Genomic DNA, 20,390 nt, shown 5'->3' on the forward strand with positions numbered 1-20,390 from the left:
AAATATGTAAGTAATAAAGGGTAACGATAGAAAATATTTGGGTTCTATAAATTGTCTAATAGCTGTTTTATCCATATTTCTGAAATAGTGAAATAATGATATAAAGCGTTTTTCTGCAAAATAAATGTTCTACCTAAATTGGGGGGGTGTAAAAATGTCTATAAGTATATACTTGTATTATTTTAAGCCACTTAAAAATCTTCAAACACCCACCCGCAAACTTAAAAACATCTGTCCCATTCATACCACCTTCTACCTGTCCCACATCAATTGACCCATTTTCCTCCACTTTGCACTTTCTCACCCCAAACTGACATGTCATTATTGGCCAAATTAAGCTAATTAAAACATTATTTTTGCCTAGTCATTAAGGAGGGTGTCCCTGTAGTTCTGAACCAAGTCCCGAAAATGTAACCTTGAAAATAGGATTTTTGGTCAACTTACCGTTGAATCCTTTTCTCTTAAGCAGGCTGGGGAACACTGGACCATGGGGATTGTAGGTTGGGGCTGGAGCTGGCACTTAATGAAATGTAGTTTTAAATCCTAAGATCCTCCCCAATGCAATCCCAGTACTTCTTTAAAAAGAAGCTGGAGAGTAGTAGCAGGAACCCTGTGAAAGTGTTAGAACAACCAAACAAACCAGTAGGGAAAAGACCGGTCAAGAACCAAACACCTCGCACGACTGAGCATGAGCGAGGGCTCGCAGTGTTCCCCAGCCTGCTTAAGAGAAAAGGATACAACGGTAAGTTGACCAAAAATCCTATTTTCTCTTGCAGCAAAGCTGGGGAACACGGGGACCATGGGAAGTACCAAAGCCGCCCCCAGGGGAGGGAACGCTCAAGCTGCCTGACCGGAGAACTATACGCCCAAAGTGGGTGCCGCTGGAGGCAAAAAAAAACTGAAACGTAAATAAGAGCTACCGTGCGGACAGGGGGCCAGATTGCAGCACAGTAGACCTGTGCTTCTAAAGTCCTGCGTCTCGCTGCCCAAAATGTCGCCGCTGCCGCCCTAGCGGAAGGTGATTACACCCGGTTTGGTGGCAGTCAACCCGCACCAGAATAGGCTTGAGTAATTACCAAGGTGAACCAACGTGCAAGGGTCTGCTGAGTAGCCAGCCAACCATTTTCCAATGCTTCATAAAGCTCGTCATAAAGAACGCGCAGAGAACCGTGCGGCGTACCAAAGAAGATGCGTCCAAAGAAATCTAAGGAGCTCAGCCCAACTAGCAGAGCCAGATCATGCCAATCCCAGGAATTCGCCAAAGGAGGAAGAACTGGAAGGACAACATCCGAAACCAATGTCGGTTGGAGTCGTAAGACTTTTACGGAGAACCACTCAACCTACATGAAAGACTAGCAAATATGGAACTATGCCAATGGAAGGCAATAACCATAAGGAAGAACAGCTTCCAAGCAACTGACTGAAGACCCATTGAACACAACAACTCCAATGGAGCCTGTGAGAGCCCAGGAGACTAGATTAAGAATCCATAGCTCTACCTGCGGATGAAACAGTGTCAAATACGCAGCACACCATGCAAAAACGGTCTGGACCCTTGGAAGAAGAGTCAAACGCAGCTGGAAAGAAAATGACAGGACCAAAACCTGTAACGTCACGAGACAAAATTGGCAGCTGCACCAGCATCTGCGTGAGGGGAGCCACTGCCAAACAAAACCCGGCAAAATGGCGGTCATCATTCGGGACCGCACCAGCACCCTCTAAAAGGGCGTTCCCTCCCCTGGAGGCGGCTTTGGTACGTCCCATGAACTGCTGTAAGAGAAAATAGGATTGTTGGTCAATGGTTGATTACCGTTGAATCATTTTCTCTTAAGCAGGCTGGGGAACACTGCGAGCCCTCCCTCACGCTCAGTCGTGCGAGGTGTTTGGTTCTTCACCGGTATTTTCCCTACTGGTTTGTTTGGTTATTCTAACAGTTTCACGGGGTTCCTGCTACTCCTCTCAGGACTCTTTTAAAGAGGTACAGGAATTGTGGGATTATAGGGGGGAGGAGCTTAGGATTTAAAGCTACATGTCATTAAGTGCCAGCTCCAGCCCCAACTACAATCCCCTTGGTTCAGTGTTCCCCAGCCTTGCTGCAAGAGAAATATGGATTTTCCACAACTTTGCACCTGCTCAGGAGGTGGTGAAATATAATTTGCGAAAACTGCATGTCAACATTCGTACCCACGAAAACCGCGGCTAATAAGATTGTGCAATAAGTATAAATTCGTACGATAAGCCGTTTTCCATTAAAAAGCGGCTTGTCGCGACTTATTGAATTCCCCCCTTAGGCATTCTAAAATTAAGTAACAATGTATATGCTTAAATTTTGCCAGGATTGTTTAGGCACTAGCCAGACACAAGGGTTTTCTACAGAACAGTAACAATGAAAAAGTTGATGCGAGGATAATGACTGAATCAATGACAAACAAGGAATAGAATGCTAATTAAAGTTTTACTGCCTTAAGGTGGGTTTCTAAAACAAGGTAGGAATTAATCACACATCATTTTGGTCTATTTTATTACTTTGGTACCTAAAGCTACATCATCACACAGAACACATACTTAAAAATGTCATTTACAACACAGACCGTCAGTCAGTAATTAAAATGATGCAGTGAAATTGAATTTTCCTCCTGAAAGCACAGCAGTATGCTTTCAATATTATACATCAATAAAATAGATTTATTTTTCAATAGATTTTTCCTAGTACATTTTGTAAGGAGATAGAAGCATTTCCAGCATTACAATTAAAAAAAGGAGCTACACAAATAAGTGTTACCAAATTACAAACTACAATGAGGTTACAGAAATTCTCACAAATGTTTCATTGTCGTTTTACCTCAGGAGAATCTTTGAGTTCCAGACCTTCTGTTTCCTCAGAGATTTGCCTTCGAGTAGTGAATGCATGCTGTGCCTGTAACTGAATCCTGCCACACTCTGGGCCAGCAGTGCCATCTCTGCGGAAAAGATCATTTACCAGGTTTTGATTCCTCAATGCAACAACACCACCTTAATGTATGACATGACTTTTTATTGCTCGCTGTATCAGTTTTTTAAAACTATGTTAATTCACATTTTACTACTGTAAGCGCTCTAGTGCAGTGATATTTGGAGGTGCACAGCAGTAAAATTCATAAAACAGTTACTGCAACTGATGTAATATGCCAATGGGTATGGAAACCCTAGGAATGAAAAATGGGATTTAAAAAAAAAACACACCAAAAAAAAAAACTAGGTTATTACACTACCTGATAACTTGTTTTCTTACTCAAGCGCAAAAAGGTACAAATTAATAGCCAGCTGTCCAGCAATGCAATACAGTTATGTCTCAATGCGATACAAATTCACCTACTTCTAAAGCCGCAATGAACAGCACCGACTTTCAGTAAAGACCCATTACAAATCTATATAACAGATATAAAGTCGCCATCATTTAAACCAGTGTTAACTTATTTGTAATGGAGGGCCATAGTTTTTCAGACCCATGTTCACATTCATAGTATAAACCCCTCAATACAGATGTAAAATGGATGATTAATACTTATAATACAATTCTACTTTAACATACAAACATTCAAAGTACATATTACACACACATTTGGGGAGTGATTCACCGGTTTTATAAGGTGCTGTAATTAATGGAAGCCAAATGTTGCAATGCAATTGTTTTTGGGTGGCCATTAATTTTCGCGCTTGTCGCGCCTAATTAGGCCAGGACTAGCTGCGTAAAATGGCTAAACCCATCTAAAGTCCAGGTTTTGACACCAAAACAGCAGTTGGGCACCCAAAACCAGGACTTACGGCACATTTCTGTGTGCCTCCTCATAAGGGAGCGAGCAGAAATGCTGCAGTCCACGGCTATCATGCCCGAACCGCGTAACAAGAGAACTGCTCTGTTGGGCGTCCGGCACTGACAGCCACTGGCACTAACAACTGAATTTCCCCCATAGAGCTCATCTATCACATACAGACAAATGTATTTTAATAAATATTACCCTCTTTAAAAATTGAGAATTTAATTTACCAAACTAAGGAAAATAAAATAATACACCCATAAATACAAGATATGAGCACCCAGAATACATTATTATTTAAACGGTAATGTGTAGTTGCCCATTTACACAGAAGACACAGAACTGTATATTGCATTCATATCAAAAAACAAGAGTACTGATACAAGTATAGTTTATGCAACACATTTAGTACTCATGTGTTGACATTAATTTGGTTGTCTTCATATTATGGCATTGCCATTTTTAAAAGGTTTCAATCATTCTATTTTATGATGCCCCCCATCATTTGTATATCCCCACCATTACCTTGTATGTATTGACCTCTTTTTGCTTTGTGACCTTTTGTGCCTGGTTTCCATGTCTGTGTGCACACCCCTGAACCAGGTTCTCCTGAGTGTACAACTTGTGGTCATCTGGTTCTCTCCATGAAATGTTTGTTTTGTTTTCTCCTTTTTAACTGGTTTCTTCCTCCCGTTTTGTATTGTAGTTGTATATTTGTGTTTCTGCCTTGCCATTGTGGTCAGTGAGTCAACAACGATTGGGTCAACCACTCAATTTGAGCTTTGAATTCTCTTGACTGCTACATCTAGTTTGGAGTACTAATGAAATTATCATTTCTTTTAACTATATAATACTGGCGCTTCCATAATATTGAACAGAGATGCAGTCAGACAATGAAACCAGCAACTGCAGGAAAAGCTGGTCTCTCAATGAAATTTGGTAACATTCTCAAAAAAGCCGCAATTGTACTTCCAGTGTTGAAACTGAAACTCGGGATTGCTGTGCAGATTAAAAGTCAAGTTAGAGAGCTCAGGATCTGTACAGCAACAGTAGTTTCAATGCTGAAACTCTTTGTTGTATTTGCATTGCGACCACAGACAGGCTACAGAGTGCTTGTTGTCTTCCATATGAATAACATTGTTTTATAATCATTAATACATCACAGAGTTAACTGGCACACTATCACTGTTTATTCCCTAAGTTATGCCAGTCATATCTAGGGTTAATAGGGCTACAGCGCTTACACTTATATACACTTACATATTTATTACAACAAGAACACTGCCACTTCTGTTTGATACATTATTCTAAGGTTATCACAAATGTTTAATTCTTTTTTTATTAATTTATAGCTTGCAGCTGTCACACTTAATGTTGAAGTAAGTTTCAGACCACAATTGATTCATACTAAAAGGAGGACAAAATATCAAATAAAAATCAAACTATGTATGGTTTTTGAATTAAATATACTGCAAGCTCAACTATTTAATAAATACCACATTTAAAAATATGTGTTTAGTAATAGGACATCTGGAGCACAGTGACCGGTGGCTAACTGCACATGCTAGTAAACGGATTTAGTAAGCATATGCTTAATATAAAAACACTATGAAAACAAAATTAAAACGATTTGAATTCACTTACTGAATGGTAGGCCTCTGCCACTGTGTTCTTTTAAATTGATGGCTGACATAGTAAGTTCTGCCAAGAATATCTTGTCTCTCTTCCCAGCCTGGAGGTAGCGGAGAACATTCTTGCTGTTGTGGTTGGCAAGAAGCATCTGGTTGGTCCAATATAATCCAGCCAGGCTAGAAAACAAAATATACATATTTGTTACCTATAGTGCATACGGAAAGTATTCACAACGCTTCACTTTTTTCCACATTTTATGTTACAGCCTTATTCCAAAATGGAATACATTAATTTTTGTCCTCAAAATTCGACACACAATACCCCATAATGACAACGTGTAAAGTTTTTTTGAGATTTTTGCAAATTTAATTAAAAAACAAAACTAAGAAATCACATTTACATAAGTATTCACAGTCTTTGCCATGAAGCTCAAAATTGAGATCAGGTGCATCCTGTTTCCACTGACCATCCTTGAGATGTTCCTACAGCTAAATTGGAGTCCACCTGTGGTAAAATCAGTTGATTGGACATGATTTTGAAAGGCATACACCTGTCTATATAAGGTTCCACACTTGACAGTGCATGTCAGAGCACAAACCAAGCATGAAGTCCAAGGAATTGTCTGTAGACCTCCGAGACAGGATTGTCCCGAGGCACAAATCTGGGGAAGGGTACAGAAAAATACCTGCTGCTTTGAAGGTCCCAATGAGCACAGTGGCCTCCATCATCCGTAAATAGAAGAAGTTCGGAACCACCAGGACTCTTCCTAGAGTTGTCCGGCCTTCTAAACTGATCGATCGGGGGAGAAGGGCCCTAGTCAGGGAGGTGACCAAGAACCCGATGGTCACTCTGGCAGAGCTACAGCATTCCTCTGTGGAGAGAGAACCTTCCAGAAGGACAACCGTCTCTGCAGCAATCCACCAATCAGGCCTGTATGGTAGAGTGGCCAGACGGAAGCCACTCCTTAGTAAAAAGCACATGGCAGCCAGCCTGAAGTTTGCCAAAATGCACCTAAAAGGACTTTCAGACCATGAGAAACAAAATTCTCTGGTGTGATGAGACAATGATTGAACTCTTTGGCGTGAATGCCAGGCGTTATGTTTGGAGGAAACCAGGCACCACTCATCAACAGGCCAATACCATCCCTACAGTGAAGCATGGTGGTGGCAGCATCATGCTATGGGGATGTTTTTCAGCGGCAGGAACTGGGAGGCTAGTCAGGATAGAGGGAAAGATGAATGCAGCAATGTACAGAGACAGCCTGGATGAAAACCTGCTCCAGAGCTCTCGACCTCAGACTGGGGCGACGGTTCATCTTTCAGCAGGACAACAACCCTAATCACACAGCCAAGATATCAAAGGAGTGGCTTCAGGACAACTCTGTGAATGTCCTTGAGTGGCCCAGCCAGAGCCCAGACTAGAATCCGATTGAACATCTCTGGAGAGATCTGAAAATGGCTGTGCACTGACACTTCCCATCCAACCTGATGGAGCTTGAGAGGTGCTGCAAAGAGGATTGTGCGAAACTGGCCAAATATAGGTGAGCCAAGCTTGTGGCATCATATTCAAAAATACTTGAGGCTGTAATTGCTGCCAAAGGTGCATCAACAAAGTATTGAGCAAAGGCTGTGAATACTTACGTACATGTGATTTCTTAGGTTTTTTTTTTTTAAATTAAATTTGCAAAAATCTCAAAAAAACTTTTTACACGTTGTCATTATGGGGTATTGTGTGTAGAATTTTTATGACAAAAATGAATTTATTCCATTTTGGAATAAGGCTGTAACAAAACAAAATGTGGAAAAAGTGAAGCGCTGTGAATACTTTCCGGGTGCACTGTCAGCAAAATGTTTCGGTGATCAAGCATTTCCTGTAAAAAACAGCTATGCACTGACAACAACAAAATAAATAACATCAAAAAAGTAGAGCTCCACATTCAAATATATAACACTGGGGGATACATTTTTTTATTTTTTTTTTGCCAAGGATTTAAGATCAGTTCGAGTACTCGCAGGTCCTATTTTCACATTAGACCTTAGCTATAGCTTAATTGGCTCCAGTTTTCAAATTAATGAAAAATTATAAAATTCAATTATTTTCTCCATTTGAAGTATTGCGGCTCCTTTTGGATAGTTCTAAAAGGAGCTTAAAATGTGTATTACTGCACAATGGGAATAAATTTGTATCGATTCAACAAAACTTAAAAAACAGCATAAAAATATCAAGTTAGTCTTAGAAAATATTGCTTATTCTCCGCATCGGTGGTCTGTTCGTGTTGATTTAAAAACAGTAAACTTTCTTCTTGGGCAGTAAAGTGGATATACAAAGTATCATTTTCACATATGCTTATGGGATAGTCGTGCAAAACAAAAGCACTGGCAGGAAACCGTATGGCCTCCAAGAGAAGTTATAACTGTAGGAGAAGCGAACATCATTCATAAGCCCTTAATTGGAATTTTTGATGGCCCACAGATACGGAAACTGGTGAAGGATCCAAATTTTACCACATCTATGACTGAAACAGAATCTGAAGCATGGCTGAGTTATGTGTCTGTCATTCAAAAATTTTTAGGCAATCACAAGGCAGACAACTATCATAAATGAGTCCACAACATGCTAAAATGTTTCGAGAAAGTAGGTGCCAACATGAGTATTAAAGTACATTTTTTGTATAGTCATTTAGATAATTTCCCGTCCAATCTAGGAGATGTAAGCGAAGAACAGGGTGAACGGTTCCACCAGGATAATTCAGGTAATGGAAGAAAGATATCAAGGAAGGTGGGATCGTCACATGATGGCTGATTACTGTTGGAGTCTGCAGAGGGACTGCCCGCAACAAGTATACAAATTTAATCAGAATTACAAAAAAAAACAATTTTTAACATTGTCTAATTTCATTTTTCATAAATATTAAAGACATATGCATATCTTAAAATCTAGAGCCAATTGAAAAATAAGCATGGCATACTCATGATCAAGAGCACAAAATTAATCGAAATCGAATCTTAAATCCCTGACAACAGATTGACTGTTCCCCAGTGTAATCAATGAAGATATGCCCTAAAGTAAAATCTGAAATGTGCTACAAAAAAGTACTTTTCGTATCATGTTAAAATATTCATATACTGGTAGCTATGAGTTGTAATACACGTTAATTTATTTTAGGCAACTTTGTCAACTACACACATTTGAGGCATCCATTTTGTGGGCAGAACTATCATTTTCTTTAAACTAGCAACCTTGCTGAGGAACTGCCTGACTTAAGCTGGGTACATATTATGTGATTGTGTACCCAGCCGAAACAACGGAATGATACATCGCACCATCCGTACACACTGCACGGTGCGGTCGGCACGATGTGTCAGCATTTAGCAGCATGGAGTCATTCATCTCACCTGCTGTGCAGCACAGAAGATGGGATGATGTGATGAACAACCCGTGGGCACGCACGTTCGGGAGTACACACTATGCAATCTGTGCTATACATCGTTCCGATCCGCGTCGGAACGATATATGGCAAGACGGATCACATAATGTGTACCCAGCTTTATATCCAAGAGGTGCTAGTTCTTAATGCATTTACTGGCTACAGTGTCATTAGCAACATTATAGTCCACAAAATGGCTGCCTCGATTGTTCTGTATTGACAAGTCACTTTAAGCATGTCAGAGGTTAAAATAGATTTATTTTTGCAGTGGATACACATAACAACCATTAACATGGGGATCTAATAGCGGCAATTCTGTAAAAGGTAACAGAAAGCCAGTTAAAAACTTGGAGTAAGGGACTATGAAATATACATAAAAAAACTTGTTTTATTGACCACAATGTCCCACTGTCCCAAAGCCAAATATGAAAGGGCATCTTCAAGACTAGCAGGAATGAGTGTCCCACCCTTCTAGCCTCTAAGTTTCTTCTGAGAACAAGCACCTGTTGTGATTTTTTCTTCCAAGCTTTGCTGACTGGTTGATTTTATAGCTTCTCTGAATACTAAGTAATATACAATGTACTCAACATGAAATTGAATACATTGGTGTGCTATAAATAAAATAAAAAATGCAGTAATGTGCCATTTTATGGGGTGGAGCAATGTCAATATTTGGTTTGCTTGTGCAATTTAAATGAGACAGCAGCCTTTGCAGCCACTGTATAAACAGACAGCAGGTCAAGAGACCTGTTATTTCTATCTTTATGATCCACATTACAGTAGATTACTTTATGGCTTTTACCGTAATAAAAACAAATAAAACTAACCTCAATTTCTTCACCTTGCTCTGTGTTTTCTTCTTCTGATCCACTGCTTTTAGGTAAATAAGTCATTTTTAGCCTAAGATTTCCCTTGACTTTAGATTTGTTACTGTTGGGAAAATGACACACTAGGTAAGAAATGCTTAACCGTTCGTTCATGAAAACATTATGGTAGCGCACAGAATAAACACCAAAAATGCACCATAACATTACACTGCAGTTTATTTCTGTACAAGGCAGTAAAGGGAAAACTCAATAGCAGTTACCAATAGGCCAAGAGAAATACTCTGCAATGGCTCAAACAACTTCCTACTTGTCAAGGCATACCAGTAGACCGTAGCTTTATTTAGATATATACTCGATCACCAATACCATTCAGCTTACTCTACATAGTCCCTTTAAGATGTTTTCTGCTATTGGTTTTAATGACTGCAGTAATCAGCTAAGCAAAGTGTTCCTGCGCAGGTTTCTACCCAAATGCTATCAACTGGTTCTTGTTTGTTTCAGGGTGAGGGTTACATCAGGGAAAACCACTCTATAGTTCATATTTTATGCATTTATAAATGTGAATTTATCGCCAACATAAATGACCTTCAACAGCCAAATACATGAAATAAATAGCCAAATAAAAATACTGAAATGAAGGAGTACGAATTGAACGGTCAAGGCACTAAATAAACATGTTTTTTGAATTTCTCCAGAATGTGGTCAGAAAGTATGCAGAGACATTCCATCTCAGTGCCCAACTAAAACCAGTCCTATGAAACACTGGAAGCTTTTCCTGAAATAAGACCTGTGTAAAAATGTGCAAAGTCCATAGTTAAGAAAAGCACCCGCTTATAGCATTACTCCATTCAAATATGTTTGTACATATATTTTGGGGAGGGGGCATGTTAAACCTAAAATTGTAATAGTGCCATATCTTTTAAAGAGTTTTTCAACATATATAGAAAATATACTTTTTGGGCTCCTCTGGAACAGTCATTATACTCTTAAGCTGGGTACACAATGGAGCGATCAGCAATCCTTCCAACTTTACCGACAATTTCACGTGAGCCTAGAGCAAACGATATTGAGCATATACACACTGCAATCTTGTGAACGACTGAACGATATATCTTATCGCTTGGTTGCTAGTGATTTATCGTTGCCCCTGTATACATTGGAACAGTCGTTGTTAGGATCCCCTGGAAATGAAGGTGACCCCTGTGGCATGAAGGTGACGTCAAATTGGTCCGACATATTGTATTTTGTCCGGTTTGCTGTACACATTGCACGATGGGCACAAAATTGTTAAAGCTAATTCAAGGCAGTCACAACAAGGTTGCTCGACATTTCTACAAAATGCGACCTGGTAGAAGTGCATGAAAAAGTGACAACTGAGATAGCAGGCCCATATAGGGGGCTGTTAGTGGCCATAAGGCAAGTACTGGAGGTTTTTAAAGGTGTCAATTGGAGGATTTTTGCACTTTTTATTAATGAATGAAAATTATAGCAAGCGTTTTGGAAACAAAAAGTCATAATAAACACTTTACCTCTCATCTGAAGGTTCAAAAACTCCTCTCCCAGCAATGCAGCACAGTCGTACATCATTTACAACTCCACATACCTGTCCAGCATCATTTACACCTCCACATACCTGTCCCACATCATTTACACCTCCACATACCTGTCCCACATCATTTACACCTCCACATACCTGTCCCACATCATTTACACCTCCACATACCTGTCCCACATCATTTACACCTCCACATACCTGTCCCACATCATATACACCTCCACATACCTGTCCCACATCATTTACACATCCACATACCGTGTTTCCCCGATAATAAGACCTACCCCGAAAATAAGCCCTACCCTTATTTTTGAAAAACGGTCCAAAATAAGCCCTACCCCAAAAATAAGCCCTAACAAAATAAAAAAAAGTAAAGAATTGTAAAGCAGGACTGAGGCCATGATGGGGATAAAAGCAGGACTGAGGGTATGATGGGGATAAAGCAGGACTGAGGGCATGATGGGGATAAAGCAGGACTGAGGGCATGATGGGGATGAAAGCAGGAATGAGGGCATGATGGGGATGAAAGCAGGACTGAGGGCATGATGGGGATGAAAGCAGGACTGAGGGCATGATGGGGATAAAGCAAGACTGAGGGCATGATGGGGATAAAGCAGGACTGAGGGCATGATGGGGATAAAAGCAGGACTTGAGGGCATGATGGGGATAAAAGCAGGACTTGAGGGCATGATGGGGATGAAAGCAGGACTTGAGGGCATGATGGGGATGAAAGCAGGACTTGAGGGCATGATGGGGATGAAAGCAGGACTGAGGGCATGATGGGGATAAAGCAGGACTGAGGGCATGATGGGGATAAAGCAGGACTGAGGGCATGATGGGGATAAAGCAGGACTGAGGGCATGATGGGGATGAAAGCAGGAATGAGGGCATGATGGGGATGAAAGCAGGACTGAGGGCATGATGGGGATGAAAGCAGGACTGAGGGCATGATGGGGATAAAGCAGGACTGAGGGCATGATGGGGATAAAGCAGGACTGAGGGCATGATGGGGATGAAAGCAGGAATGAGGGCATGATGGGGATGAAAGCAGGACTGAGGGCATGATGGGGATGAAAGCAGGACTGAGGGCATGATGGGGATAAAGCAAGACTGAGGGCATGATGGGGATAAAGCAGGACTGAGGGCATGATGGGGATAAAAGCAGGACTTGAGGGCATGATGGGGATAAAAGCAGGACTTGAGGGCATGATGGGGATGAAAGCAGGACTTGAGGGCATGATGGGGATGAAAGCAGGACTTGAGGGCATGATGGGGATGAAAGCAGGACTGAGGGCATGATGGGGATAAAGCAGGACTGAGGGCATGATGGGGATGAAAGCAGGACTGAGGGCATGATGTGGATGAAAGCAGGACTTGAGGGCATGATGCTATCAATGTTAATTAAAATAAGCCCTACCCCGAAAATAAGCCCTATGGAGTTTTCTGGACCCAAATAAAAAATAAGACAGTGTCTTATTATCGGGGAAACACGGTACCTGTCCCTCATAATTTACACCTCCACATTAGTAGCTCCCCCCAGTAGAGAAGACGTACCGGTAATAAAAAAAAAAGAACACTTACCTGAAACCCCGCTCCCGATGCTGCTACCAACTCATCCGGCCGCTTTGCATTATGGGAGAGACGTCATGACATCATGACGTCTCTCCCATTACCCACTGCGGGAGCTGGAAGTTGGCTCCCGCAGTGGGAGCAGCAGCAGCCGATGAGAGTCTGACAGACTCTCATCGGCTGCTAATTACAGCAAACACACAGCTGCCGGCGGCTGCGTGTTTGGCTTTCGGAACCCCGTCCGGTCAGCGCTGCACAACCGGTGCAGCTGTGTCACAGAGACACAGTCTGCACCGCGGCCCGCATGGTATGCAGCTGAGTGAGGCGCCCTCCAATATGTGACTCCCTACTCAGCTGTGTAACGGGAGAACCGGCCCTGGTCCAGGAGCATCACTCGAGTATAAGCCGAGGGGGAGCTTTTTCAGCACAAAAAATGTGCTGAAAAACTCGGCTTATACTCGTGTATATATGGTACATTTATAATATGATCACTAACAATTGGTAGGTAGTAGAAACTTAATTTCTTGGTACCATGAACATTGGCTTAATGTCTATTCATAATGACATAACATCCCTGACCACATAGCCAGAAGTCATGCCCACTCAGAAGTTATGCATCAATTATCTTTTTCATTAAATCATTCTTAGTATGTATACAGACCTTCTGTATAATTCAACATATTCACACAGATTTTTAAGAGAGGAACCAGCCAAGAGTTTTATATGAATCTCTCTCTCATAGGGGGAGTTGTATCAAGCCTCCTAAAGAGTGGAGAAGTTGCCCTCATCAACCTTCCAATCAGCTTCTAGCTATCATTTATCAAGTGCATTTTATAAAATGATAGATAGAAGCTGTGTTACAAGGCTTGAACACATCCGTCCCAAAGTCTCTCTATTAGTGTTCTACAAACATTTGGAAAACACAGCACTTTCCCTGTTTCATATACGGCTTTTGCATCAAGTTTTACCACTTTGGCAACAAAGACAGGCGCTCCAATTGTTTCAGGGCATTGTAACTTGTCTAAAGTGAACAGGAGCTATTTAATTCTGTTATGGCTGCAATCATCTCAGATTGCTGTTCGCACCCTCCTGAGGAGCAAGCAAAAATCAGCGTAAAATAGGGCTTTGGGGCTGGCGGAAAGTGCCCGGCACTTTGCATGGGAGAAGCTGCTTAATGTGGCTAATCCTGTGCATTAGGGTGCGAGAACTGCACAAACAATTAAATAGCTCCGTTGCAGTTTAGAAGGAAGCTATGGGAACTATAAATAATTGAACATTTCATTTATTGGCTACAATTCTAAAGAGATTACACTAAATCGTTCCGTACAATAAACTTGGAACCAATAAACTGTAATAATAAACTTACTATCATCATCAATATATTTACTGAATTCACGGTTCACAACAAAGGAGCACTGTTTAATATATAAAAATTAGTATAGAAACCGTAAACAAATACTAATCGCTACTACCAAAGATCCTTATAAAATTATTTAGTGAAGCATTAGCATTTAGTGCGATTTTTCACATGCCAGCTGTAAATTATGCACAGTATAAGCATCACATGAGCACGTATGTTCTATTACATACTGTAAACGCTCAACATTCAATGCTGAACAGCTTGTTTAATGAAACACAACATAAGGAAAACACAAATCGATATGCCATGTAAGCGATTTGTCCAGTCCTGAAAACTGATATATGGTCAACATGTAATGACTAATATTATGCATTTTCACCCAGGCTGTTCCATCTGATCTCCCTTACAGTGGTTGATACTGTGCCGTGTAAGTAAAAGTGACAATGCCACAATAGAAATGATTGCTCTGCATTACTAGACAAAAGCCAATGAGTAAGAATGTAGAATTTTGCAAGAAATATATGCAAACATTATAATTACTAATCTTTCCTGACAACAAAATGTAAGCTCAATGCACCCTATATTACAATATACTGCAGTTATTCTTTGGTTTAGATGTACTGTAAGTAAGAAACAATAATGCTCCACCGGACAACACAGCTATCTTCCCCATAGTCAGCGAAAGTAAATGTCAAGCCCCACAAGTGGTCAATCAAGCATTCATGTTCTAAACAAGGCATGTCAAACATGTCAAACATGCGGCCCCAAACTAAACATTTTATGCAGCCAGACTGCGTGGGCCACAAACAAATATCATGCGGTCCAAACCCCTTCCACAGGCGGCTCCTCTCATCGCGGGTGTTGCGAACTGCATCACTGGGAATGCTGGCCTCTGGAGTGATCAGAGGCTTCTTTAGTCTCTGATAGCTTCAGACACCAGCATTCCCAGTTTTAAACACAGTAAATACTGCCCGATCGGAGCTGATTGCTTCAGAGGCCAGCATTCCCAGTGATGCAGTTCGTAACACCCGCGATGAGAGGAGCCGCCTGATGGATCTAGTTAGATCCAGTCAGCAGCAGCATCTACGTGGGAGTGGTGCCCAGCGGCCAGCGTGAAGGGAGGTTAAGTAAGAGAGAGATAAGTCTTGCAGTGGGGCCTGTTCTACACTGGGAGGAGGCACAGCATAAGGGGCACAACATAAGGAGCACTACTTGGGGCACTACAGGGGAAACACTATATAAGGGGCACTACTAGGGTAATTACATAAGGGGCACTACTAGGGGTAATACTGGGGGCACTGCATAATGGCCACTACTGGAGGCACTGCATAATGGACACTACTGGGGGCATTGCATAAGGGGCTCTTATACAGGGGGCATTGCATAAGGGGCTCTTATACAGGGGGCATTGCATAATGGGCACAACTACAGTGGCATTGCATAAGGAGCTCTTGTATAGGGTGACTGCATAATGGGCACAACTACAGTGGCATTGCATAAGGAGCTCTTATACAGGGGGCATTGCATAATGGGCACAACTACAGTGGCATTGCATAAGGAGCTCTTATAGAGGGGGCACTGCATAATGGGCACAACTACAGGGGGCATTGCATAAGGGGCTCTAATACAGGGGGCATTGCATAAGGGGCTCTAATACAGGGGGCATTGCATAAGGGGCTCTAATACAGGGGGGCATTGCATAAGGGGCTCTAATACAGGGGGGCATTGCATAAGGGGCTCTAATACAGGGGGGCATTGCATAAGGGGCTCTAATACAGGGGGGCATTGCATAAGGGGCACTACAACAGTGAGCACTGCATTCATTTTTATTAATAATAAACCTTTCAAACTAGCATACAAGACTTTTCTTGCGGCCCACGCAGTCTTAGACCTTGATTATTCAGCTTGGTTGGTATTTTGAGTTTGACGTGCCTGATCTAGAGTCTGCTCCCAAATTGTTTGCTATTTAGATAAAATTGGAGTGTCAACTGTCTTTCACTTACCTTCGTGAGTGAAGGATGAAGTCTTTAAACGTATATGGTCGCTCCAACCGGGGATTTTCTATCTGTAATAAAGCAGTGATTACTGATAAAAGGCCCTATATAGTTGTGTAGATTAAAAAAGAAAAAAAAAAAATGTTATAACAAAAAAATTTTCCCCCACAACCAGGTCAGCTCCAGTCTTATGGCCATGAGTGGAAGCAGTTGTCTATCATCTCTGGCCTGGTGGGAAATTAGATGAGAGAGAGACTAGTACACGTTACCTCACTTACTGAACCACCCTCGTTTAATGGGAGCAGGTTGTGCATTGCACACATGTCAAAGTGCCTTTATGCTGCCCACCTTGCACCACAACTGTGACAGCCAGCGCCATATTTATGGCACTGTCTTTGTGGCCATTAATGGGACTCATTGCAGTCAGTTCCAATGACTGGTCAGACTCCCTTGACAGCACCATTCATGATTCGGCAGCATACGCAATTGCAACTACGTACGCAGATCTGCCGATTGTTCTGTACTGCACATGCACCGCACTGTGCGTGCGCTGAAATCCCACTGCGATTACACACGCAGATAGGAATCCATCGCAGAGTGAGTGACAGGCAGTGAGCGTTTGGGGGTGGTTGCAGAAATGCAGGCATGTGTCCGTTCGAACGCCGTTGCATGGGTGTGCATAAATTAGAGTACTCACTACGTGTGACGAGACTTGCAATTTATGAGACGCATCAGACCTGTTGTAATTGTGGGTGACGGTCCTATATGCTTCGAAGTTCCTGATGTATACGCAGGACTGCGAGGTATTATGGATGTGAAAAAGCAGTATTGGGCCGCGGCGTCTCTATGCTGGCTGAGCTGTGGAAGACATTATCATATTTTCGCAGCTTCATTAAGTGCGATTGCGCAGCTGCGATCGCAATTGCAATCCAGACTGAATCAGGCCCATAGTTTGAAGCCATATATCCTTGTTTTGCAAGGAAGCCTGTGTACAGACTGCCTGTTCCTCAGTTAACCTGTTCTTCTCCGTCTGTTATACCCTTTTCACTTACTTCTATAAAACAGACTGCACAATGGGAAAATAATAATAATAAAAAAAACATTCCTACACAGACCATTATTAAAAAATTACTTATTAGAGCTTATCCTGTGGTCCTCTGACATATTTTGGAGTGACTACTTATACAAAATATGGTGACGACGACAAATATCCAGCATAAAGATGGTTTCACTTAAAAGTCAACAAGTTTTCTTGATGAATATAATGCCACATACAGATGTGTCCTCATATATCTCGCCTTAATACGCCACGCAGTGCGACTTGCCTGGTGTGAGGGAGCAGCCAGGTCCCATGAGACTCTGCTAGCGACGAGCATATACTTTTTGCCAAAAATGTCTAAAGCTGGGTACACATAGGAGCGATGTCGGGCCGATATGCTGTTTCGTAATGACATATGGCTTACATCACTCAGGGTGTACGTTTGTTTGCACGTTCCCGTTGTCGCTAGCGACGGTCCCCAGGTTTGATGTGCTGCACATCAAACCTAGTGATATCGCTAGCAGTCAGTGTATTGTTAATGAATGACATAAAGGTGTGGACGCACAATCACTGTACCAAGCTTTAGTTTCATTCAATGTGACTATAATGCACCAACAGACAGTGCTGATTAATTTCATATGCAGCACTTGTATATCTGTGTGCACCAGAGTCTGTATATAAACCACAACGGAACTTGGAATTAAAAAAGCTGCAGCTGCTACATCGTAGCGCTTTGTATACAGATTCAGAGACTTATGCCGGGTACACACTGGAGCGATGTTGTTTCCAATTTGGCCAAATCGGAACAGCAATGTGTGTATATTGTGCAGTGTGTATGCAAGCTCCCGCATGCGACGTCATCAGGTTTGATGTGCTGCACATCAAACCTGACAATAGCGCTTGTGGCGCCATTCATGTTAATGAAGGACGGAACGAGTGATCGTTTCGGCCTTCATTAATCACTGCAGTGTGTACCAGCAATCATGCAATGTCTAGGGTGTCCCTGGAGTTCGTCACGATTGCCAGTCGCACCAGTGTGTACCTACCATTAGTCGCACTCAGATATACAAATGTTGCATATCAAATTAATCAGCAGTGTCTGCTGCTGCGTTCTAGTAACATCGCAATGCGACTTTTGGGAAAAAAAACGCAAAAAAAGAAGTCTATTGAAAGGAGAGTCTCACGGGACCTGGAGCGCCAAGAGGGTCTTTTTTTGGCGCGACAGCAGCAAAGATGTATAAAGGACACACCTGTAGCAAGTAAACATTTACAAAAAGTAAATCATGCTACACTAGCCACGTGCATTGTTAGAGCCTTTAGTTATTCCGAAATCTACTATTCTCTTTATGTGGAAGACCAAAACAGTATATTGATAGTAACAGATAGCACTAAAACATAGGGGATCATTTAAACTTTTTGTTTGCCGTTTCATCGACAAATTGTAATAGGTTTGTCAGAAAGTAAAAATCACGATGGCAATTTCATATACCATAATACTGTAACGGCTGCTCTAAATTGAAAAACGTACATAACAAGTCAAGAGTAAAATATTTATTGCAACTGTAACATGTGATAGAGAAGTCTACTAATCAAATAGGCTAATGGGTAAACCAAACTAAGATGCCTGCTATAAAACGTAGATGGCAATGCAGTCAATGTCATAAACACTCTGAGAAACGCCTGCCTGGCAGCACATCCAGTCTACATCTCTTACTGTAAATTAACCACTTCACCAAGTGAAGAGCCATCTGACTGCAAGCACCATGGCAATATTAGGTCAGTAAGCTCACATATGGTTAATTCTTTTCAGATTTACAAAGCCTGATATTCTATCTCAGCGACTGTGTGGCAGTTTCTAGCTCAGTGCTAGAGCTTCAAATGTAACTGTCCTGGCAGGCTTGCTTTGTGCTCGAACTAAAGTACACATATCAGCTTTATCGGTATTATATAAATGAAAAAAACAGGGAAGCTGTGATCAACAGATTAGGGTTAAAGAGGAACAGAACAGTGTGTTAACGTTCTGAAGAAAATAAGTACAGTACATACCGGAAACTGGTAAAGAGGAACATCTACTTGACCTAGAAAGTCATCTCTGGTCTGCAAATGAAAAATAGTAGTTATTAAAGATCACACTTAAAATGGGGCTGTGCCACTCAGTGGCGTTTGCAATGCATTAAAATAGGTAATATAGTAAGCCCCTCCCCTGACTGCCAGCATTCATTATTCACATTTATACATATCGAAAATCATTGTTTTATACTTTTCATCTTCCATATGGATGAAAATCAGCACTCCATCATAGAGCAGCCATAAGAACAGTAAATAAATCAATACAATTCTCTTTACCTCATTTCCAGCCATTTAATCAATTATTATTTAAATGGTATAATAATGCCACTGTTGTTTAAGAAACAATAACAAAATTATGTATAGATTTTCTTAGGAAATTATTTGATGAACAGAAAATCATATTATTGTAACATGCTTGAATTTGGTGGTATTTTTTATTGCTTAGTCCCACCTTGTTCATGCATATACACCAGTTCTAGTATCATCAAACAGCAGGTACTCAAGTATCTATACCTGCATTTAGCAAGGACATACACCGATCAGCCATAACATTAAAACCACCTGCCTAATATGGTGTAAGTCCCCCTCATGCTGCCAAACCAGCTCTGACCCTTTGAAGCATGGACTCCACAAGACCTCTGAAGGTGTCCCGTGGTATCTGGCACAAAGACGTTAGCAGCAGATCCTTTAAGTCATGTAATTTGCAAGGTGGGGCCTCCATGGCTTGGAAATGTTTTTACAGCACATCCCACAGTTGCTTCAACTGATTGAGATCTGGGGAATTTGGAGGCCAAGTCAACACCTTGAACTCTGTCACGTTCCTCAAACCATTCCTGAACAATTTTTGCAGTGTGACAAAACGCATTCTCCTGCTGAAAGAGGCCACTACCAGACGGTCTAGCCTTTGCTGCCCTCGAGCATCAATAAGCCTTGAGCGCCCATGACGTTGTCACTGGCACTTTAGGCAGGTACTAACCATTGCATACTAGGACCACCACACAAACTCTGCTGTTTTGGAAAAGCTCAGACCCAAGCGGGTAGCCATCACAATTTGGCCCTTGTCAGAGTTGAATCAGATCTTTACACTTGCCTATTTTTCTGGCTTCCAACACAACAACTT

General features: G+C 41.6%; 1 protein-coding gene across 5 annotated transcripts in view; it reads right to left on the reverse strand.

Moving 5' to 3' along the window:
- Positions 1 to 20,390, reverse strand: part of NEDD4 (NEDD4 E3 ubiquitin protein ligase) — a 214,661-nt gene that overhangs the window by 54,507 nt on the left and 139,764 nt on the right. For all 5 annotated transcript variants that reach the window (XM_088445051.1, XM_088445042.1, XM_088445054.1 and 2 more), the window contains 5 exons: positions 19,247 to 19,297; positions 16,171 to 16,232; positions 9,684 to 9,786; positions 5,442 to 5,605; positions 2,843 to 2,960 (listed from right to left, as the gene is read on the reverse strand). In XM_088445051.1, the coding sequence (XP_088301177.1) occupies positions 2,843 to 2,960; positions 5,442 to 5,605; positions 9,684 to 9,786; positions 16,171 to 16,232; positions 19,247 to 19,297 (498 nt within the window). The remainder of the gene's footprint in view (positions 1 to 2,842; positions 2,961 to 5,441; positions 5,606 to 9,683; positions 9,787 to 16,170; positions 16,233 to 19,246; positions 19,298 to 20,390) is intronic.

This window comes from Taudactylus pleione, unplaced genomic scaffold, assembly GCF_031769625.1.
Source record: "Taudactylus pleione unplaced genomic scaffold, aTauple2 ptg000019l, whole genome shotgun sequence".
Classification (NCBI taxonomy): Eukaryota; Metazoa; Chordata; class Amphibia; order Anura; family Myobatrachidae; genus Taudactylus; species Taudactylus pleione.